Genomic DNA, 24,094 nt, shown 5'->3' on the forward strand with positions numbered 1-24,094 from the left:
GACATTTCCTAAAAGGTTTTGTTGTATCGCTAGCTTTAAGCAAATACCTAGACAGAGAACTGTCTGCAATGAAGGTCCTTACTTTGAGACATCACAAAGACTGTGAAGCCTTTTGGGAGGCAGACCAAGCATACACTGACTGCTTCTCAGAGAAGCAATGTGAGGGATGGGGTACTAGGAGACAGAGAAGTGATAAAGGAGAGTTGCCTTGAACATTTGAGAAGAATACTTCGCAAAGCTGGACATGGTGATACATCCCTTTAATCCCAACAACCGGGAGGCAGAGGCAGGAAGATCTCTGTGAGTTCGAGGCCAGCCTAGTCTATAGAGCTTAATCGATGACAAAGAGAGGGAGAGAGAGAGAGAGAGAGAGAGAGAGAGAGAGAGAGAGAGAGAGAGAGAGAGAGAGAGAGAGAGACTGTACTTTGGTGGGATTATTCAGTAGTTAACAGAACATTAAATCTTGGCCCAGTTGGTTATGAAACAGAGATCCAGATGACCCCAAAACTCAGCTACTCTTGTGGCTCCCGTCCCCAGTTCTCTTAATCCTGGCTAAGACAGCGGCCTTGGACACTCTCTTCCGGTCGTAAGCCAGGCCGAGGGCAGCCATGCAGTCGATGAAGAACGTGGTGAAGTTGATGTGCCAACGGTACTCACTGACGGAGTAGTCGTAGGGGAAGGCGTGATGGTAGTTGTGGAAGCCCTCGCCTGCAACAGAAGCAAGGAGAGCAGTCAGGGGACTCAGTGGTTGCTGCTTCCCTTTTGCACACTTCTTAGCTGATGTGTACCTCAAACCCTGAAGAATCCTACTGTTGAGGTGAATAGATGAACCCCCCAGTCTTGTATTCTAAAGAAAATAGATGCCCTCAGAGGTGTCTCAGGAAACCAGTGACAGGTTCTGCTCACACATGCATGTCTGAGCACCTTTGTCAGAGGAGTTTGAATCATAAGAGGATGGGTCTGTGGTAACATATTTTATGATGGAAAATATCAGGGCTTCAGGAAAGAGGGCTCTAAGCCCCACAGGGTCTGTGCCTAGGTGTCTGCGGTCAGGGCAGGGCAGAGGATAGAGGTCAGAACTGTAGCTATGCTTCTTAGATGGAGTAAGTCTCACTGTCCCCAGGAACTGCTGTTCTCTGGAAAGTAGGGGTTTCAGTGAAGTACATAGCAACCACCAATTATTTTTTGTTTGTTTTTTGAGACAAGGATTCTCTGTGTCTTGCCTGTCCTAGAACTCACTCCATCTACCTCTCTGCCTTCCTGCCTCCCAAGAGCTGGGATTAAAGACATGCACCACTATACCTGGCACAGCCACCAAATTCTACCAGGAGGTAGTCCGGGCCACTGACAGGCGTTTCCTTAGCCAATCTTTTGCTTAGACTGCTCTGACTGCTAGTTCTCTGAACTTTGACCTTGGGGTGGGGGAGGCACTAAGAGAACAATACTCAGACATCCCTCTAACACTTGAGATTCTGAGACTCCCAGGATGAGCATCTTGCAGGATAAAGGAAAACAGAAATCTGCAAATTACAAATACTGTCTGTAATCTGTTCGCTGTTTTCCTATTGGCCTCATGACCCTTCCTCCTGAACTGGTTTCAACAATACTGATCCTTTCTAGGTTGAGGTAAAGACAGTGAACAAGAAAAGTCACTGAACCCTAAAGATAAAAACACCCCTAGAGAAAGTCAGAAGAGCGGAAAGACTATTAAGAGCCCGAGGAAGGGGGAGCGGAGGGGGGACATTATGTAATGCTGACTTCTGGGCACGGCATGGCTGTGGCAATCTTGAAATCTCAGCAGTTGTGATTAAATGCACAAGATCTGTACCAGACTGAGCTGAACAGCACGAGCCATGGCAAGAAGAAGGGCTTGCGGGGTGCCATCACTCCTTGAAGATTTATACACAGTGAAAGGTTGCCAGAAGAGAGAAGGACAGACATCATCAGGGGCCACACCACTGACCAGTGCCCATGCTTCTGAGAATCAACTTTCAGCCTGTGCTTCTGTGAGCCATCACAGGAAAAGTCCCCGGGTCACAGACACACAGGAAGATAGGAAAGGAGGGCTAGTTGTAAAGAAGAGGAACAGTAGGGGAGAGAGGGGCGAGCAAGAGGGCAAAGGGGCGAGAATGATGGAATTCGTGCACGTGCATGAAAATGTCAGCCATGATTATATAAAATTAATATATACTAATTAAATCATTTTTAAAAAGATTTTTAAATTTATTTATTTATTTAATGTATGGGAGTTCACTGTCCCTGTCTTCAGACACACCAGAAGAGGGCATCAGATCTCATTACAGATAGTTGTGAGCCACCATGTGGTTGCTGGGAATTGAACTCAGGTCCTCTGGAAGAGCAGTCAGTGTTCATAACCACTGAGCCATCTCTCCAGTCCTAATAAAACATTTTTAAAAGTTTAAAAAATGTGCCCAAGTGCTGGAGAGATGCTCATCAGTTAAGAGCACGAGCTGCTCTCTCGGAGGGCCTGGATCTAGTTCTTGACATTCACATGGTGGCCAACCAGAGCTATCATGGGAGACCCTATTGAGACCCTGGCTAAAAAAATAAAATGACCAAAATACCCCCCAGATGTAATGGGCATTTTATAGAAAAACAAAAACAGAGAAGGAATTCCTTCTAACCAAATGACTCCCAACAAGACTTCTCGGGGGATATACGCTCCTTCTGTCCTCTGGGTATACGCTCCTTCTGTCCTCTGGGTACTTACACAGAACTGCTAACTTCTACACTTGCCTCCATAGGGAGGCTGAGTAAGACCTAACCAGACCTCATGGCTCTTGTCTGCCAATTAAAACAGAGTCCTCTCCCCTTCTTCCCCTCCCCCACCACACACACACACTGGGAGGGTTGGAGAGAGTGAGAGGAGAGAAAAGGGAGATTCGGTCGTGTGGGTAACAGGTAGGACAGGAAGAGGCCGCCCGGCAAAAACGTATGGAAAACGATCATCTCTGTCAAAGAGCAGGAGCAAATGACTATGAGGCAAGTAGTTAGTGAATTAAAACCTTTGACAGGCAAGAACGAGGTGACAGGGCTTGAACAGATACAGGGAGTAGAATATGAAACCAGAGACGGGCAGCCATTTTGGGCTCATAAGGACTCTGGAGTTGAGGACCCTGCTTACTAGGCACACATTTGCCTGTGTTACCCCATTTCTCCGAAAATCTCCGAATTTTATAGCACAAGGGTTTGGGGTTTTCTTTTTCTTTTTTTCAAATACAGACAAATTAAGAGTGTATATAATGGCGGAAGTACCTACAAGCTGAAGAAAGATTCGGGAAACCACAGTGGCACAGTTGAGGTCTACTGAACTAAGCAATAGGTTTGTTTTTTTCATATATGTGCAGCCGGCTTACATCTGTAAAGCACTATGTATACTTCACAGGCCTTTCCTTCGACATTACTGTTCTGTTCTACATCTTCTGCCCCTAACAAGATGCAGCCTAACTCAGAAGCAACTGGGGGATTTATTTATTTCATATATGAGTACACTGTAGCTCTATCTTAGACACATCAGAAGAGGGCACCAGATCTTATTGCAGATGGTTGTGAACTGCCATGTGGTTGCCGGGAATTGAACTCAGGACCTCTGAAAGAGCAGTCAGTGCTCTTAGCCACTCAACCATCTCTCCAGCCCGAGAAAGGAGAATTTAAAAGGACCCAGTCACATTTGGTGATGGTTTGAGAAATTAAAAATCAACAGATTAGCCCTCTTCTTATAGTGGAGACCTACCATCCACAGCAAGGGTAAAAGTAGATTATTATCTGGTCTCTCTGACTTAGCCTTAAGGCCCTAATCAACAGCCCACCTCATGCAGCCCTGATGTAAGCTGAGGACTTACCTAAAGAAGCCACTGAAACCAGGGGGTTCTCTCGGGCACCAATCTTCCTGTCGTAGGGCCGGTATCCGTAGAGGTGGGCGGCACTGTTGACCAGCCAGGTGAAATTTAGAAGTATAGCATACCTCAGGAGAGTCATAATGCATAAGCTGTGTCGAAACGTTTCACCCCAGAAGTACCAGGGTACCAGTGTTGGCAGGAGGATGCAGATGAGAGTGACAGCCAGCTTGTAGTACCTATATGGAGAGAGCACACACTGTGATGTGCTTTGTAAATAGGAGAGATGGCATATGTTTGGCCGAGGCATCCCTTCCCCCGAGGGACTAGCCACACAGTGGTATAGCATAGAGTTTATTCAGGGCATGAGGAGGGGAGCTGGAATAGAGGCAAAAAAAAAAAAAAAAAAAAAAAGGCAGAGAGAGAGAGAAGATAGAGAAGTAGAGTCTGGTCACGAGCACATGGAGAAAGAGGGAGAAGGGGCGAGGGGACAAAGCGGGAGCAAGAAAGCAAGAGTAAGAGGAGGGGGCAAGTAGCCCCTTTTATAGTGAATCAGGCACACCTGGCTGTTGCCAGGTAACTGTGGGCAGAGCTAAGACAAATGCAAACACACTGAGTGTGTAGAGAGACAGCGGACAAACTTGAGAAGACCACATTCACTGGGCTGAGCTGTCTTTTCTCTTACACTATAAATCTCACTCTTAAATACACACTTACACATATATGATTGCTTTGCTGCATGTATGTATGTGTATCATGTGTGTACAGGTATCCAAAAAGGTCAGAAGAAAACATTAGATTGCATGGAACTGGATTTACAAGTTGTGAGCCACCATATGGGTTCTGGGAATCGAACCTAGGACCTCTGGAAGATTAGCCAGTGCTCTTAACCATTGAGCCATCTCTCTGGGTCCTTTTCTCAATTGTTAGGTGAGAAATACTGGCGGAATGTGGGTTAGAATGTCTGTCTGTTGACCGGAAACCCATTGCTTCTTTTCACAAAGTGTAGGGCCATGATGGCCTAAAAGGTCAGGAAAAAACCACGAGTTCATCTGCTAACTTCGGTTACCTAGGCTTCTGTCCAGCTGCCTTTGGGATCCTTCCTTGGACACAGAATGTGTGACAAGTGTTCATTTTCTGCTACTACCCACCTAGATCTTTCTTTCCAGGAGGACAAGGGACTGAGGTGCATATTTTACATATCGAAGCAGACCGGGGCTCCAGGCCCTTCCAGCATTTCTCAGTCCCTACCTGGTGTGCCTTGCCCTCAACCCTGAACTTTCCAGCCCAGGGGCTGGGCTGCCCTTCTCCAGAGGATCTCTTCTCTCTCTTTCTCCCTCCCTCTCCCTCCCTCCTTCCTTCCCTCTCTCCCTCTCTCCCTCCCTCTCTTTTTCCCTCCCCCTCCCTCCCTCTCTCTCCTCTCCTCTCCTCCCTCCCTCCCTCCCTCTCTCTTATCCCCTTCCTCCCTCCCTCTCCTTTATCTAGTCTCAAGTGCTGTGTTTGTGTTGTCTCTGTGTGTCTGTGAGCACTCTCTCTCTCTCTCTCTCTCTCTCTCTCTCTCTCTCTCTCTCTCTCTCGCTCTGTGTGTGTGTGTGTGTGTGTGGCTATGTCTCCCTCAGTCTCTCTCTGTCTCTGTCTATCTCTCTCTCTCTCTCTTTCTCTCTCTCTCTCTCTCTCTCTCTCTCTCTCTCTCTCTCTCTCACACACACACACACACACACACATGCACAAGCACACATGCATCAGAAGCACTGTTGTTTCAAAGGTTGCTTTTCTCCACAGGCTCTTCCCAGCAGTCTTGGTCTGGACAAACCTTGCACGGTGGACAGTATTCTGCTTTGCTTCTGGTCCCTTACATACCTGCCTGGGATAGAAGCCTTTTGAAGAGAAGGATCCCATTGCTCCCCCTATTGTGTCCATGACTATTCTAGGTCAATGAACATTTGTTTCTTATGGAAGTATCTCAGTGAGAAAGGACCACAGCAGTAATCTGTGTTTGTGGGCCCATGAGACATTTGGAGCATTGTGTTTTAAAATGATTGTGAGCATGCAAACAGAGTAAATCCCCTCAGATCTTATTTAATGTGCTCTATTAGAAAAAGTAGTCCCTAAGTGCGAGGTGCCCTGGGTTTCACCCCTGCCCCGCCCCCCTCCACTCACCTCCTCTGGAACATCACCAGCTTCTCAGCTTTGAGGTCAGACATGTCCAGTTTTCCTCCCTTCTCTTTGACAGCCGGGTGTTTGCGCACGAGCAGCCAGCCCACGTGCGAGAAGAAAAAGCCACGGCGGGAATTGTGAGGGTCAGCGTGTGTTTCTGAGAACTTGTGGTGGGTGCGGTGATCTCGGGCCCATTCATATACATCATTCTGGAAGCAGGAAAGAGGAGCTCGGTATTGAGAAAAGATGTCCTCCTGGGGGCATGTGAGGGCCTAGATGTCTGCAAGGTTCCAGGACTCTCAGCCCAACTCACAAAATCCTCAGGACTCTGACCCAAAGGAGTTCTTGTCTGGCACTCTCTCCTACACACTTGCCCCAGAGGCACATGTTACAGTCCCAGGCCCAGGAATCACACAGCTGCTTCCCTTGGTTCCATGATGGGGAGATGGCAGGTGGAGGGGATGGGGACAGTGAAGTCCAGAAGCCCAGAGGGGAAGAAGGCAAGAAACACTAGTTCTCGTAGAAAGGAATGTGAGGCAGGCTCCTCAGAGAATGCCTAGTCATTGGGTGCAGAGACTGTGAAGTAAGGGCTTCTGGGAACATGGATTCTGCTCTGATAAAAAGGTACAGGGATAGCTGCCATTGTGATGCCTTTACAAATGACAGCCTACCCAGCCCAGGGTCACAGCCAGTGTGTAACTCACGATCCTCATCCCTTTCCCAAGCGTCCTCTGGTTTATTTGTAACTCTTGCTATCCTTTCAAAACTGTACCAATGTCTCTTTTTGGTTTTTGTCCCACCATCACCAGGAGCCTTTGAGGAATAAGTCAGAAGGTACAAATGATTAGCGTATGAGGCAAGTATCTTGTCATGTGGAGACAGAGGACTGGTTGATTTCCTCTTACTGAAGGTTAAGCCCCACACCATGAGCTATCCTAAGCTCACTGCTGAAGTCTAATAGCAATAATAGGCCCCTATTACTTTCACTTTTTTCTGCTATAACTTTTTGCCTCAGCAAACTTCAATCGTTGACTTGCCCAGGATGATCTATGGATCAGTGTTTGCCTGTCCAACATCTTAGTGACCACGTGCAAAACGGGGCTCAATCTCCTATGACATTTTGAGAATTTAATGGGCTCATCTATGCTAGGCCCTCAGCACTGCGAATACACTTGTGACAACAGAGCAGCTCTTACCTGGAAAGCCATGGTGTTGGCCATGATGAGGAAGAGTCTCAGGGGCAGACGAGCTTTATAGGTTCGGTGACTCCACAGGCGATGAGCCCCAGCTGTGATTCCCAACCCGGCAACAAGGTTATAGAATCCTCCTGTCAGGAGACAGCGGGAGAGTCACCAACCATTGCTGGTCCTATCGGTCCAAGGGTGTGAGGACCCTTTGCCGACTCTCTAGTATGCTGCTTCTTCAGAGGTTAGTGAGAATCCTTTGCTTTGAACACTTGAGTAGTTGCATTATGCACCAATCTCTATGTCTGTCTGTCTGTCTATCTATTTATCGATCGATCGATCGATGGAGATAAGCTAAGAAGCCCCAGAAATCAAGACAGGCAGCAGGGTTCTCACTGTCTATCTGCAGGAAGCAGTACCCTGAGCCTACCAACCATGACCTTCCTCTGATCTAAGTTGTTCAGGGCCACAGGTTAGCCCTCAGTGCCTGGAAAAATAGCAACCAGACCAATTTGGTTTGATCAATTACAACAACCCACCAGCAGGAACATTTTGGTATGATGGTAGACACATGCCTGTATCAGGGTGAGTCAGCCCTGCACAGAAGCTTTACCAAGAATATTAATGTTTCCATAATCATTGTACACTTTGGGGTGTAGGTGTGATTCCACTGCATCTTGAAGAATTAGATCAAAGAGAGGGCTAAGGTTTTTCCAGAATCATACTGTAGCCATAGGCTGAAGCCCCATTTCCTGTAAATTAGGCACTGGTCCAGCCCTGATATCCATCCTCCAAGATCTTCACTGAGATCCCAAACCTCTCCTCTACCATGTCCCTCTGTCAATCTGGACATGTACTGCCAGTACAATGCTGGGTACTTCTTAAAGTTGGAAGCTGGTGGTGCCTATATCAGGGAAAGTCAACTCTTTTATAGCTACACTCTAGACTAAGGATGGTTATCATGTCCTACCTTACTGTCTTTGAAGTCAAAGGCTTAGGAGGTTCCGTTGTTAACAGAGAAAGAAACAGACTATCCTTACTCTGTCCCCTGACAAAGGCTATGTCTCCCCTATGCCCATGAGGGTGTAGAGGAGACTTTCAAGCATGCTTCACTCCTATAGGCAGCTAGAAACCATGGCTCCTGGGAGGCCACGGAGTATAGTTCAGCTTGAAGTCAAAATACATTGTATAAACTCTCTAGTGTAAGCCAGAAGTACCAGTTTTCCAAACAACATCTTCCCTCTCCTAAACCATCCCATTCCTTCTTGGGCTCCCTACAAAGGCAATAGAGCCAGTGTGCAGGCAGGGAAGGTTCTGGCCATATTCTCTCTGAGCTGGGACCAGACAGAAGTGATTTTTTTTCTGCTTCCAGATAGATTTAAATTGAGTTCCTCCCACGTATATGATCTGACTCAGAACCACAGGGGAGCCAGGATTCTGCAATCACAGGAGGAAATGCAGAGCTTTGGCCAAAGCAGGGGCCCTTAGAGGAGCACCCAAAAGTGCCTGTGTTATTTTTATGTCACAAGTGTCTCTAGGACATTGGTTTTTCCAACTCTCTTGCAGTATGTGCAAGGGAATTGAGACAAGAACCCAAACACTGTGAGGTCTCTTTCTCAGCCCTGTGACTGTCAAATCTCAGTTCAAATAGCTTAGTTCCATAACCTCCAGGCAAGGTCTATTTGTGTCCTTGGTGGTTATTAAGCAACAGCTTTTAGCATTGTTCTAAAAAGTGGGCTGGAGGGTTTTCCTCTTTTAGAACCTTACCCCTACAGGACCAAAGGCTCTTAGAGCATCCAAGTTAGGAGAAAGACTGGGAAAGCACACAGCTAGCCTAAGGAACATGACATGACCTTCTTACTCACAACAAAGCTCTGCTGTCCCCCATTTGGTACCTGGGAAAACCATAGTACTGAAAAAGGGATTCCCTGGCCCATATAGAATCTTTAAGGTGATGCTCCAAGGACCAGAGCTCAGCTGCTACAGGTACTAACAGACAGAGGGCAGGGATAGCCAACACCAGGCAACCAACTTCTACATCACTACCCTCCTAGAGGCAGCTACCGGAAAGTCCTCTGTCTTCCAGAGGGGGTCCCTGGCTCACCGTTCTTCAGAAGACAGCAAGGGGCCCTGGCCTGCACAGTCCCCTCCTCTCTCCCTGATTGAAGAATTGGGAGTTGGAGGCAAGTCTGAAAGCACATGTTTGGGTCCAGGGGTCAGTCCTGCACCAGCCCACACCCACAGACCCCCAAGGAGCTGAGCTACCACAATGGCAACTTCTTTGTTACAACTTCTTTGTTTCTCCTCCCTGAACCTGGCTAGTTTTGGCAAGGGGAGATGGGTAGGAAGCAGCAGAACCGGTGTTAGAAGGATCTGGGCCTTTGTCTTTACATGGTCTCCAGAGACAGGGGCAGGACCTGGCTGTCCAGGGAATTGAATGTCACCCATTTCTGAACCCTCTTTTTTTTCATTTTAAGAACATCTTGCTGACTGACAGGACTGACCTACAGCAGCAGAGCCATACACCTGTGTACTTGACCCATATGAGGAGCCTGCCTCATTTTTCTCTGGGACAAACAAGCCTGTCCTGACCAGAATCATGTACAAATATTTTTAGTGGGTAACCCCTTTCTGTTCCTTCCTCTCCAGTGGGCCCCTCTGAATAGTCTCACTTGACTCCGTCTCCTGACTGAGCACATAGCCCCTGGGACCCTCCTCAAGCTCCCAAGCCTCCCAGCGAGGGCCCTGGTTTTCTTGCTGCAGGCAATACTGACTGAGTCAGGAAGCTTTTTGGACAGAAAAGCTCTTTTGGAGACTGCCAATCCTTTGCCATTTGTCCCTCCACCATTCAGAGGCTTTAACATCCAAGTTAAAGGACCCCCAGAACTGACACTCTTGCACCCCAATCCCATGAGGTTTGGTTCCCAAGCTAGTTATCAGTATCTCAGGAAGTAAAAAGAAGATTTAAAAAAAAAAAAGTCTGGACAGAGAGAGGCTACGTTTCAGAATCAGAGTCTACCGTATTAAAGAGTAGGGGAGGAACCTGGGGTGCTGGCCCAGGACAGAGGGGCTGGGGGATTACCCAAGAGGCAGGTGTAGACCTTGCAGGAGGGAACCAGTGTGATCCCGTACAGGGCTCCCATGTGCAGCAGGGCCATGAGGATGATGTTCCTCCAGACGTACTCCAGCTTGGGCGGGGGCCCCTCCTCATCCTGGTAGCTGGGGTCGTGTATATCTTCTCTCATTTCAGGATGAACGTCTTCTGACTGGACGGGCACCTGCTCTTCTCCATCCTCCTGTCTCCCGGAGTGAGATCCTACGATGGTGGTGGTGCCACACTTGCTGGAGATCTTCAATGAGAGGGAGTGAAGAATCAAGAACAAATACACAGGGTAGCAAAGGGGGTATTTCTCCTGTAGTGCAGCCAGGGCAGTAGAGGCAGAGACCCCAGTGTCTTCACATTATCTCATATGAAGACAGAGTGCAGATGCACTAAATGGAGCAGAAAGAACTTCCCAGAAACTACCTATAATGTGTTGACAATAAAACCTCACGGTGAAGGGGTAACCTTAAGCAACATACAAAGGAAAATGCACATACATGTAGAAAGGTACTGGCTGTATGGGTAGGTGGGGGGTCTTTTCTTTAAAGTCAACTGACAAAATAAATACCACATCCCTCACTTGAAGGTCATCCAAATCCAAAAAGACATCCAAGAGGTCTCTGTGGCTCTCAACTCTGGCCTCTCCACAGTCGGCACCTGGTACCAAAGATCCCGTGTAGTAGGAGGTCATTGATGAAAAGCTGACCTCTTGTGGCAAGTGGGCTGTCATCTTGCTCCTTGGAGGCCTGGATCCTGTTGGGAAGTCAGGGAGTGCAGGGCCCAGGTCTGCAGCAACTGGGGACTGATGAAGTGTGGAGTCCAGAGGCCACTGTGCGCTGTGCGTACTGGGGACCCAGCTAACTGTACAGGTGTTGCCACTTGGTCCTGCTGTGTGCGGTTCTTTCCGGGCTTAGGATTTAAAGGGGATGTAGAGCTGGCACTTGGTGACAATGTCTGGTGTTTGCTCAGATGGGCTTCATGTGCCAACAAGGGATTAAGTGTTCAGAGCTGGCTTGTCAAGGCAGCCCCATGAGAGGAAAGCTGAAGGCGAGAGAGGGGAGGGGACAGCCACCAAAGCCTACACTCACCTAAGACAAGACTCTGGGATACTGCACACACTAAGAGAGAGCCACCTTTGTCCCCATTCCTAGAGAGACGGACAATTTCTACATTCTGGCAAGCTTTGAACAGAGGAATTTGTCACTCTCTTGTTTTCCCTGCTCTGGCACCCAGAAATCTGCTGTGGCGCTGGCAGACACCCCTATTTGCCAATGTCCTTGGTTTCATCTCTATGGACCCCAGGTCCCTGCCAGCATCTTGGCTGGAAGAAGCTAGGGTCCAGTTCTCAAGCTTCATAGAGGGCAGAAAATGTTCTCAAAATGGGAGAAGACTGAGTGCGGGGGTGAGAGTGAAGTCCAAGCCCAGGACGAGCACAGGTGCTTGACAAATGTGTCACACTGGGGTAGTTGCACAGTGGGGACACCTCATTGGTGTCCATCACAATTCCACCTTTTCTTTCCACTCACCAGGTGTTGGGGGAGGGGGAGGGGGAGGAGGGGAGGGGGAGGGGACTGGCCCTCCACCCCCAGATCTCCAGACAAGAGCAGGTGCACAGCCGGCTTGCCTTCTTACTTAGCACCACAGGCTAGGGGTGGCTCTTCCCCACCCACCTGCCCAGGATGTTCAACAGAATCCCAGAATGCTCTGACCAACTCATACACAGAGTCACATGCACAGGGCTGAGTGTCTGAGCCCACGCTCAGTCACAGGACGTGTTTCACAGGGGACAATCACCTCCAGACATTAGCATCTAATTCCTTCCCTGTGTTCCTGTCTCCAGAACATCTGCGGCAGCGAGAGAGGTCTGGAGAGGCTTCCATCAGGTCGGCATCTGGGAGTCTTCTGAAAGGAAAAGGCAGGAATCTCGGTCAGGCGTTTACAGGCAGCAGAGGTGTAAACATTTGTGTGTGAACTAGGAAGAGTGAGGAAGTACTGATTTTTACACACTAATGCAAAAGGTCTAGTTTTAAGTCTCTCCATGGTCCACGACCTATGATTTTTTAGGGAGGAGGAAGCTGAACTAGAGAGAGCAAATAATTTGCCTGTGGTCCCAAGGGCCAGTGACTCACAGAGAAAGAAACTGATCATAGTAGGTTTGATGCTGGGACCCAAGCTCAGAAACGGTGCTGACTTCACAGCATGTCTTCGCTAGCTCAGAGGCAGGGTGAAAAAGCTGTAACTACAGACATTTGCCTTCACTAGAGCTCCTGAGACAGACATCTCCCCAACCCCCAAAGGAAACTGTTTGAGGGCAAACATGACCAACTTCTTCCTCTGCGAAAGCTTCCATGGCCCCTCCAGCCTCTCCCCCTCTTATCAAATGGTGAGGGACGCCCACGTCCCTCTGGCTTCCCCACATACATTGCTTTAATTACAGTTTTATTTTAAAAGCTCCATTGAGAATTATTTGTACTGGGCATAGTGCTGTTCATTTTTTATCCCAGCACTTGAAAGGGCAGAGGCAGGTGGATCTCTATGAGTTTGAGGCCAGCTTGGTCTACAGAGCAAGTTTCAGGATGGTCAGGACTACGGACAGAAATCTTGTTTGGAAAAAAAAAACAAAAGAAACAAACAATAACAGAAACGGTTTGCAAGTCCATATCGCCGGTAAACCATAAGCCTTCCGAGTGGCAGGAACCCCGCCTGACCTTTCCTTGGTTTTTTGCTAGCGCATTATGGAATTTCTTGCAGACATTAATTATTCAATGATCACTTCCCAGAGAAGAGAGATGAGTTACCGGATGTGATGCAGGACCAGTGAGGATCATAATTTGCTTGAAATGTGACTTGTAAATGAAAGCTGGAGGAACCTACTGAAGTAGCAGGGAAAGTAGGCGTGGAATTACCTACTGCTGAGAAATAGAAACTTTGACACTTATGCGCCTGAAAGTCACCCGGACTCTTCTGAAGCACAATCTGTCAGCACCCAATCAAATCAAGTATTCTCCCACTCCCGAGAAACTATTTTCTTCCGTAGCTTCCATTAGGGCAGATTTTTGTGTCTTTTGTTTGCGTGTACTTCTGTCCACACAGGGAATTAAACTCATAACCTTGTACATAACAGGCAAGTGCTCTACCACTGAGCTACATTCCCCAGCCCTTGGTTTTTGGAGGGGTTTCACTATGTAGATCGGGCTGGCTTGGAACATCGAATCCCTCTGCCTCAGCTAGAATAGCTGGAGATTTTGTTTTATGGGTTTTGTTGTAATGAAAGAGCAGCGTGACATTCTGACACACAGTTGGAGATGGGTGTTCAGCAACTAGGTCAAACAATTCAATCTCACATGTCATCGGGCCTGTGATAGTGCCCTAATCCCAGCAGTCAGGAGGTTGGAGGAGGATCAGCAACTTAAGGACACCCTGGGTTTCGAAGCCAGACTCTATTTCAAAAGCAAAACTTAAAATCCCCCTCAGCACTTGGGAGGCAGTTGGATGTCCATGACTCTGAGGCCAGCCTGGTCTACTCAGTGAGTTCCCGGCCAGCCAGAGCCACATAGTGAGAATCTATCTCAAAACAACCACAAGCAAAATCCCTACTCCTCATATTAACACAAAGGTCTAAACTAAAAATTCACACATACCCAGGGAAGGTCTCAGCTGAGGAAACAGAACACTTGAACCTAGAGTCTGGTTGTGTATGTTTTGAAAGATCTCTATAGGGCTGTAGAGATATCTCAGTGGTTAAGAACACTGACTGTTTTTGCAGAGGTCCTGAGTTCAATTCCCAGCAACCACATGGTGACTCACAACCATCTGTAATGGGATCTGATGCCCTCTTCTGGTGTGTCTGAAAACAGCTACAATGTACTCACATAAAATAAATAAATAAATCTTTAAAAAAAAAAGGAAAGGAAGGAAGGAAAAGACAGGAAGGAAGGAAGGAAGGAAGGAAGGAAAAGAAAGGAAGGAAGGAAGGAAGGAAGAAAGAAAGAAAGAAAAAGAAAGAAAGATCTCTACAGTCAACATTCTTCCTTTTTAAGAACACTGTAAAAAACAGAACCTCTGACCTGGGTTTGAGGATGACCCAGCTATACAGCCTGCAGCCTTGTAGGGCAGAGATGCTGTCCTTGTGAGAATCTGTGAGCTACTCAAGTACACCGAGGGCATCTGATCTGAACTGACATTTCTTTAGTTCATTTCATTCGTGTGTTTTCATCTTTTCACCTAACACATGGAAGTCAGACAACCTCAGAAGTCAGAAGCACCCTGAAACTGAGACATATAGACTAAGTTAATTATTCATCAAAGTGTGGAAGATCAACTAGGGGCTGGGCACATAGCTCACTGGATAAATGGTTTGCTGCCTAAACATGAGGACCTGAGTCCAGACATCAGCATCCATATAAAAAACAAAGAGTGACCGGGAATGCCTCTAATCCCAGGCCTAGAAAGCCTGGGGGAAAGGGAGAAGGATCCTGGGTGTGTGGCCTGCCAGCCAGACAAGCCAACCAGTGAGCACCAGTTGTCTGTCTCAAAACCAAGGCAAAAAAGGAGGGCATCTGACACCAACATCTGGTTTCAACACACACGTGTATTGTACCTGCATAGGGCATGCATGGGGCACACTCAGACACACACATGTTCACACACATACACACATTCACACACACACACACACACACACACACACACACACACACCTTTTCAGTTTGTCCCCGTCCCTGGGGAATAAAAGGCAAAGGTACTTTCAGCCTCAACCTTTTATACTAAGTCTTACCGTTCACGTATGAAATCGAAGGTAACCCTTCTTTCCCTCACTGGCTATGCTACTAGCTCTGACTGAAAGGAAGCCTATGACATAAACAAGGAAACCGGAGGACAACATTAGAACGGGCTGGTAGGCCAGATGGGCTCACGCACTCATCAAGCAGTATCAGTGCAGAGCGTGATCTTATCTTAGTTAAGTTCAAAAGAAACATTGAACTCAGGCCCTCAAGCTTGTTGGAAAGCATCCTTTACCCACTGCACCATTCCTCCAGTCCTATTTTCCTTTTCTTTCTTTTTTCTTTTTGGACATAACACAGGGTTTCTGTGTAGTCCTGACTGTCATGGAACTTGCTCTGTACATCAGGCTGGCCTCGAACTCACAGAGATCCACCTCCCTCTGCTTCCCACCTGCCTCTGAAGTTAAAGGCATGTACCACCGCTGTCTGGCTCATTTCACTTTCTCCACAGTCTCTTTGGAAGCATAAATGTTTCAAGTTTTAATGAAGCATGAATTATCTGGTTTTTCTTCTCCTACTCACATAATTCTTTTCTGTGATATGACATTAGTATCTTATTTGCAGGTAAACAAAGCAAAAAATGGACATTTAAATTTTAATTATGTTAAAGTTGTGTTTATTTTTATTTTATGAGCATGAGTGTTTCCCTACATGTATGTGTCTACATACTACATGTGTGTGTGATATGTGTGAAGACCAAAAGAGAGCACTGGATCCTTTGGAACTGGAGTTACAGGTGATGAGCTGTTATGTGAGTGCTGGAAACCAAACCCCAGTCTTTTCCAAGAGAAACAAGTGTTCCTAACCATGGAGTCCGCTCTCCTGTCTTCAGTTTTAATTTAGGGAGAGGGGCTGGGCTGGACTTGTGTTGGGATCCAAAGCCAACCTTCTTTATGGAGACAATTCTCTCCTCCCCACTTCTGTGGACTCCAGGGATAAAATGCAGGTTATAGAGCTATGCTGCCCTGAGTCATCGCATTGGCCCAACAAGGAATATTTAATGTTTTGGAAGAAAGAGTTGGGATTAAAAAGCTTTCAATAGGGGTTGAAGAGATGGCTCAGCAGTTAGGAGCATTGACTGCTCTTTCAAGGTCCTGAGTTCAATTCCCAGCAACCACATGGTGGCTCACAACCATCTGTAATAGGATCTAATGCCCTCTTCTGGTGTGTCTGAAGACAACTACAGTGTACTTATAGATTAACGTGTATTATAATCCCAGTGAGCTCTTAACCACTGAGCCATCTCTTCAGCCCAATAAATCTTTTTTTTTTAAGCTTTCAATAGTTTTCAAAGTAAAAACAAAAAAAAAAAAAAAAAAAAATAACACCTACTAGGAATACTTTTAAACTCCTATTTTCAAAATATTCATTTAAAAATCTATGGAATGGAGAAGACCAAGAGTAACTGTTTACATGAAAAAGGGCAACCATAAAATTAATAAATGCTCAGTAGCAGGTATCCAAAAGATTGCTTTTAAAAAGTAATATGTCTGGCTAGAGAAATGACTCAAAGTTAAGTTAAAACTTTCTGCTCTAGCAGGGGACCTGGCAGGGCAGATTCTCCCTGTAATCGGGGAGGTCTTTCATAATTGAGAAGCTGACAAACTCAGAACTGCGTATAATATTTCTAATTCACTTGAAAGCTCAAATGTTATTACTTATATCCTAAAGCATTGAATACTGAAGCAAGAATCTTTGCTCTACCACAATGTTCTGTGTTACCAAGGGCAACAGAGCCCTCCAACGAACCAGAACCTCCGAAACCAGATTCCCAAATAAAACCGCATCATGTAAGCTGACTTTCTTAGGCACTTGGCTACTGAGATGGACTAACAGACTGGCTGTCAATCATTCTTTCAAGTAACAAGGATGTTATGTGTCTTAGTTGCTGTTCTAATGCTGTGAGGAGACATCATGACTAAGGGAACTCATAAAAGGAATCATTTCATTGGGGCTGGCTTACGGTTTCAGAGGGCCAGCTCACTATTATCGTGGTAGGGAGAACGGTGGTATGCAGGCAGGCGTGGTGATGGAGAATGAGCTGAGAGTTACATCCTAATTCATTGTGAGTGGATGGACAGAACTGGGCTTTTGAAAACCAAAACTCCTCGGTGACATACTTTCTCCAATATGGCCACACCTCCTAACCCTTCTAATTCTTTCAAACAGTTCGGCTTCTCAGTGACTAAGCATTCAATACATGATCCCATGGGGGTCATTCTTATCCAGAATGAGTTAATTCATCATAAGTGATGATCATACATCCTTGAATGGTTTGTACATGAGACACAAAAGCTTCATTGTATACCTCTGTTTTCAGAACGCAGATGTTTTAAGGGTTATCTTGTAAAGGTTAAAGACTGAAGCCCCGCCTAATGAAGTTTCCTTCTTTAATGAAGACAACCAGAAATGTAATTGAATCCTCAGTTTAAGTGGCAGCAAGAAACCCAGCACAAGTACTCTGACACTGCTGCCTTAGTCCTATTACAGCAGATTTCACCCACTACTGCTTTGGTTACCATCAATACAAATGTCAATATTTGTTGGTTGTGCTGGCTTGTTTTATGTCAACTTGGCACAGAATAAATTCATTGGAGAAAAGGCAGCCTCAATTAAGAAAATGCCTCCCTATGATCCAGCTGTCTCAAAGACTATAGAACATTTTCTTAAACAGTGATTCATCAGGGATGGCTTAGTCCATTGTGGGTGGTGTCACTCCCTGGGCTATGGCTCTGGATGCTATAAGAGAGCAAAATGAGCAAGCCAAGCAGAGCAAGACAGTAGGTAAGAGCATCCTGTATGACCTCTGCATCAGATCCTGCCTACATCAGATCCTGCCCTGTTTGAGTTTCTGTTCACCCCTCACTGTCTCTGCCTGGCTTACTGCCTGCATATCTTTTAATAGCAATTAGTATTATTTAAAATGTTATTCGATGTCAGGCATGGTGGCATATGCCATTAATTCAACCATTTGGGAATGTAGAAGCAGATGGCTCTTTGTGAGTTGGAGGCAAGCCTGATATGCATAATTTGTTCAGGGTCATCTAGGGCTACACAATGAAAATCTGGGGCCATGAGCAGGGTGAGGGAGGTAGCTACTTAAGACTTAGTGTGAGCCACTCCCATATGAGCCAAGGAAGTAGAGTCAGGGTAAGAATACACAAACGGCTAAGTCCTGCTGTGTGGGAGGAATGGTGTGACAGACACAGTTTCCACCCCTGGAGCAGAGCCCAGTAGGGTGTGGGTCTCCTCAAGTGCTGATGGTTGCTGTGAGAGGGGCTTATTTATATGCTAATTTACAGAATTTAAGTTTTTCCATCAGGATTTGTTCTCCCAGCCAAGGTTAATGATGTAGGTTGATGTGAAGGTGATACATGATTGAATAGTGGAGAGGTAGGTGGGGAAAAGTCTAGGAAAATGGAAGAGGAAGAGAGTGGGGGGTATTTGAGAAGAAGCAAGATGGAAACAGACAAGGATGTTTCTCTCAACACATATCTAGATGGGTCAGGTTATTATGATTATTTCTAAGGGTCTCTATGGGTCTCCTTATCTAGGTGGGAAATTTATATCTTTGTCAACTGGTTGTAAGCTTATTGTGTAGAGGGTTTGCGGCTTGAAAATTTAACATATAAACCTGTTTGATAAGTTAATGGTTGTGGAATCATATTTATACAGGCAGTGGAGGAAAGTGAGTGAAAATAACACACAGGGGTGGTGGAGTGAACTACGCCTGAGTTCTTAGAGGTGGCATGGAACTGATAAGTTAGAGAAACCCTGCAGTGCCATGTGGCCCTACAGGTGCTGGCTCTAGCACAGGTTAAAAGGTAATTATTATTTAATAATTACTGCTACATAATGACTCCTTGATAGTTAGAAGCAGCAAGAGTCTGGGAGGCGAAGGTGTGTCTTAACAAAATGGTGAATGCACTGACCTTCAGGAGAGGCCTCAAGACTGTGGGAAAGAATTCTGAAAACCTAAGTTCAAGAATGTATAATTTCTCAACTATGCAAAATATAAGGATGCAATATGGATTATGAGGGGCTTCACAGACCTAAGAGAACAAAGGTACTATGAGCCAGATTGTAAAAAAGAGATTAAGGAAGGAGGTAAAGAGATTTGGGAAGTGGTAATTATAGGGCAAGATCTTGTCCAGTTAGCTTATTGTCTATGTTTATGAAGGCAAGAAAATCTCTGAATTCATTTGCCATGTTTTTTTTAAAGTGTACTTGCTGTCTTTTTCTAAGAATCAAGGTTGTAGAATGCTGACTTATGGGAAAATCAAAAGGGAATCTGGGCAAATGATTCTATTGATATGTAAATAAAAGACCAGGCTTTGGTCTGCAAGAGATCTACTCAGAACTGCTTGGAGAGTGAACACAGCTCTTTTAGAATTTTTCTAACAGGAGCTGAGCTGTCTGGAGATCTCTAGAGAACTGTCTCAAGCAGAACACAAGGCTGTCAGCTTGTACCCCATGATTGACTTCGACCTGTTTCTCTTGCTACTCCCAAACTCCCCTTGCTCAGAACCTCTGTCCAAGCAGAAGCTGGTCCTTGGCAATAGACCCTATTCCAAAGAAAGAAAGAGGGGGATGCTGCAGACATTCAGGAAGGATGCTGGAGAAGAAAAAGCAGTGTACCAGCAAATCAGGCACATCCTCAAGTGCACAATTCCCAGTAGTGGGCTGAAAAACAGAAATAGCTTTCAAAAGGTAAGCCAGGTAGGGTGGCAGCGACAAGGAGAGACTGGCTGTCCTACGCCAAGACAAACCCTCAGGCCTCACAGGCCTTCAACCCAGTTGCGTCTTTGGGTTCCCCTGTGAGTCAGGTAAAGAGAAAGCCCATTTTCTTTTTCTTTCCTTTCGTTTTTTTGGGGGAGGAGAGTTGTTTGTTTTGTTCTTTTGCCTGTCACATATGAACTAGATGGAAGCACCACGCTTCATTTTTACAGATAATTTATTTGAAACTGAACTACTCTAGAGTCTCAAGATCAGGGGAGGGAGCAGGTAGAGAATGTAACCAGACCACAAACTTAAATATCAGTGTGGCCAGCAGAGGGTGCTAGTGTGCAGTAGGGGGAAGGTACCAGAGTGAGGATACAGCCTGCAGATTCAGATACCAACCCAACAGCTTCAGCATAAACCACACACGGGAAAGGCAAGATCAGCTGATCCTCCCCGACCTCCAGAAAGATTAACTAACAATCTTCTATTGTTGACAACCCAGAATGGAGCCGATCTTTTGTTTTTAATCCCACGATTCCCTCTTACTATAATTATATATACATATTTGATGCCTTCTTAGATCTTGCCCTCCATTTGTCTGTCTACTCTTGCTTACCCGTTTGCATTATTGGGCAATATTTTTCTGTTATCTTAGTTTTTGTTTTTCACAAGTTTCCTCCTTTCTCTTTTAATTTACAATATTTTGACTTACCTTACTGTTTTGTTCTTCTTCTATCTCCCCTCCCCCGACCCAAGGGGGAGGTTGTTTTGTTCTTCCAGACAGAGTTGTGCAAATCTGGCTGTCCTTGAACTACCTCTGGCCTCAAATTCACAGAGAGCCACCTGTCTCTGCCACCTGAGTACTGGGATTAACAGCATAAGCCACCACCCTGCCTGGGTGTTTTGTTTTGTTTTGTGTGTGTGTGTGTGTGTGTGTGTGTGTGTGTTTATTTATTTATTTATCTTATGTATATGTCTACATTGTTGCTGTCTTCAGACACACCAGAAGAGGGCATCGTATCCCATTACAGATGGTTGTGAGCCACCATGTGGTTGGTAGGAATTAAACTCAGGACCTCTGAAAGAGCAGTCAGTGATCTTAACCAATGAGCCATCTCTCTAGTCCTGTTTTTGTTTCTTTGTTTTTGTTTTTTGTTTTTAAGTCTCTTTCGCCCTTTTACATTTATATTTATCTACTCCCCCCCCCCATTTTTTGAGGAGCCAGGAAGATAACTCAAGTGTTAAGAGCACCTGTTTCTTTTGTAGATGTTTGATTTCCAGCACCCACAGGGCAGTTCCCAACCATCTGTATCTCCAGTTCCAGGGGATTTGACGGCTTCTTCTGGCCTCTTTGGGCATCAGGTACAGACATGCACGCAGGCAAAACGTCCATATACATAAAATTAAAGTGAATTAAATCTTTAAAGAACAACACCTTTTTATACCGTTAGGACAAATTCGTGTTTGTTCTTTATCTTTTTTTTTTTTCTTTCTCAGTCTCCGGCTCATTTCCTCCACAGCCTCTCCCTACTTTTCTACTTTTAATTGTTTCTCTAGACTTTCCCTTTTTCTGACCACTGTCTTCATCTCATTCATTTATTATTTCCCTAAATACCTTTTAACTTCCTAACAGTCTTATTTATTAAACTTGCTCTGTCAACCAGGCTGGCCTCGAACTCAGAGCTCTACCTTGCTTAGCCTGAGTGCTGGTATGAAAGCCGTGTGCCACCACTTCCTGGCTTCTTCACTTCATAGCATTCTAAAAGTAGGTTGGGGGTTTTTCTTGTTTGTTTTGTGTTGTTTTTAACATTTTCAATCCATAATAATTGGCAATACATTAGCAGGCATTTAAGAAATGGATAAACTCCTAGTCACAGATGACTCACAAAATCAAACTAAAAGAATATAAACGATTTAAACGGCTTCGTAACAGTCAATAAGACCGAGACAGTAACTAAAAGTTTTCCCAAAAGTCGAAATGTAGGACCAGATGGATTCGTTGCAGCGTTTTATCAAGTCTTCAAGAAAGAGATAATACCCAAGCTCCTTAAGCTATTCCATATGGTACAAGGAACACTACACAAGTTCATTCTGAAAAGTCTACATTACCTTGATAAGAAAACTGGTTAAGAGCACACATATTAAAAAACAAAAAAATTATAAAAAAACAAAAAAAAAACCCAAAAAATTATAAGCTTTTTTCCCCCTAATGAACATGGAGAGAAAAAAATATTCTCAATGCAATTCTTGCAAGCCAGATTTAAAAGCGCGTTAAGAAGATTATGTGTGGTGATTAATGCCTTTAATCCCAGCTAACTTTTGACAACTCCCACTCCCGTGTTAAATATTGACTTCCTGCTCCCAGTTCAAGCCTGCTTCTGTTTCAAGCTTCTTATTTTAAGTTGGTGCAGAGGCTGCCCCTGCAGTGACTCAAGCTAAAAGCCTGTCATGGGCCCCCCCACCCAGCACACTTCACCATCCCAGCACCTGAATGTCTATTCTGCTCCAAAAATACTTTTCGGATGTGTCCTTCCTTTCCCATGCCCCTCACCGGAGTTTTCCAATGCCTGGATTTAGGTTTCCAGCACAGCCCCACCATCCCCCACCCCCGTGGTCCCCTCTGCAGCCACAGTGACTTTCTTAAATACCGAGATTTCCCCTCCCACTGCCTACTCCACGCCCCTTCATGCCGGCTGACATCGGCCTGGAAAGTTCCTGAACATTTTAATGCTGGGCTTTACAGCGTGCGCTCCTCTACTCCACGACCCAATCTGAGGTCTGTTCTGCTAACTCCTAGACCTCTGCCTCCTGGCTCCATAAGCGTTTGCATTATGTAGACGAAAATAAAATGTGCCCTGCTTTGCCAGGGCATTTCCTCCTTGGAGAAAGCTGGCGACCAAAGTCGCACATTCAAGGTCAATGGGTGGAGGTAGGGGCAGGGCTGGCCTTGTACAGGCCAAGACGCTGCATCCCTAGCAAGCTCTCCCTGGGCTCCATGGGTGACTCCAAGGTGCACGGACTGGCTTCAGGAGCGGAGCCTCCAGATAGGAACGGAGCGGGCAGAGCCCGGTGCGGCTGCTGATTGGCTGCGAGGGGTCAGGCGCTGTGGGCCCAGTGATGGCGGGCGACTCTGGAGGCCAGTGCTGACCGAGAGTATCCCCGGGGAGGGGCCCGCACGCCTGCCCCTTGCTTTTCCTCGCCCTAGCTGGACCTCGCCCGGCAGGCACTGGCAGAGGGCCAGGACTGGAGGAAGAAGAGCGTAGCATGCTTCTTCTGTTTCCGGCGCTCAGCTTAACCTGAGTTGGAGTTTAGTAGAACTGCATGTGAGGTCTCTAAGTAATTTAGGATGTCACATGGCTGTGTATGTGTGTTTGGTGGGAGTGGGGTGGAGGGTGCATTCGTGATCCAGGGAGGTAGCCACACTGCCTGCTCCCGGAAAAAGCGAGATTGGAGGCATGGTTTGAGGCTTTGGCTAAAGGAATCTTGCCTGCGGAAGGGCAGCTTCTACTCTATTCCAAGGGGTCTGGTCTTCCCGGAAAGCTACAAAAAGGTGTGTGTGGGGGGGTGAATGTTATGGTAAGAGCGACACTCTGTCGTTGCTGCTGTTGAAAACTCCAAAAAAAAAAAAAAGTTAAAGAGAATTATCATAGAAAAAATTCTATTCCTGTGTACACAAATTGACAGAAAGCAGATGCTAAAATATATGCACATGAATGTGCAGAGCAAACTATTCATAGGGACCAAGGAAGTGGGGACAACGCGACTGCTCACCATAAATACAATGGACTGCTAATCATAAAATCATGTGATCTGTGCCACAGTGTGAAAAGGTTAGGGATCTATCAGAGATGAGATCAAGGAAATGACTTGGGCAGGGACTTAAGCCAGTAGAAAGTCTGGTTAAGCTGGCTGGTAAGGATAGTCTTGAGCCTTTCTCAGAATGAGGTTTTTTTATTTTTTCATTTTAAATTAATTGTATTTATATAAGTACACTGTCCCTGTCTTCAGATACACCAGAAGAGGACATTGAATCCTATTTCAGATGGCTGTGAGTCACCATGTGGTTGATAGGAATTGAACTCAGGACCTCTAGAAGAACAGTCAGTGTTCTTAACCACTGAGCCATCTCTCCAGCTCTCTTGGGGTGAGCTTTTAAGCACAAGAAAACAAAACAAAACATGTCTTTGGTTGACACATCTCAGCAAGAACAGTTAGCAGGGGGCTAGAGAGATGGCTCCATGGTTAAGACTGTTCCTCCAGAGGTCCTGAGTTCAATTCCCAGTAACC

General features: G+C 45.9%; 1 protein-coding gene across 1 annotated transcript; it reads right to left on the reverse strand.

The window, feature by feature from the left end:
* Nucleotides 1-508: 508 nt before the first annotated feature.
* LOC308417007 (stearoyl-CoA desaturase 4) lies at nt 509-11,031 on the reverse strand (the record flags this gene model as incomplete). The annotated part of the gene is made up of 6 exons (XM_080912096.1): nt 509-708; nt 3,864-4,096; nt 6,018-6,223; nt 7,211-7,341; nt 10,281-10,548; nt 10,882-11,031. The coding sequence occupies 6 exons, from the start codon at nt 11,029-11,031 to the stop codon at nt 509-511; spliced, it is 1,188 nt and encodes a 395-aa protein (XP_080768222.1).
* Nucleotides 11,032-24,094: the final 13,063 nt, after the last annotated feature.

The sequence above is a fragment of the Micromys minutus genome, assembly GCF_963924665.1.
Source record: "Micromys minutus genome assembly, chromosome: 2".
Taxonomy (NCBI): domain Eukaryota; kingdom Metazoa; phylum Chordata; class Mammalia; order Rodentia; family Muridae; genus Micromys; species Micromys minutus.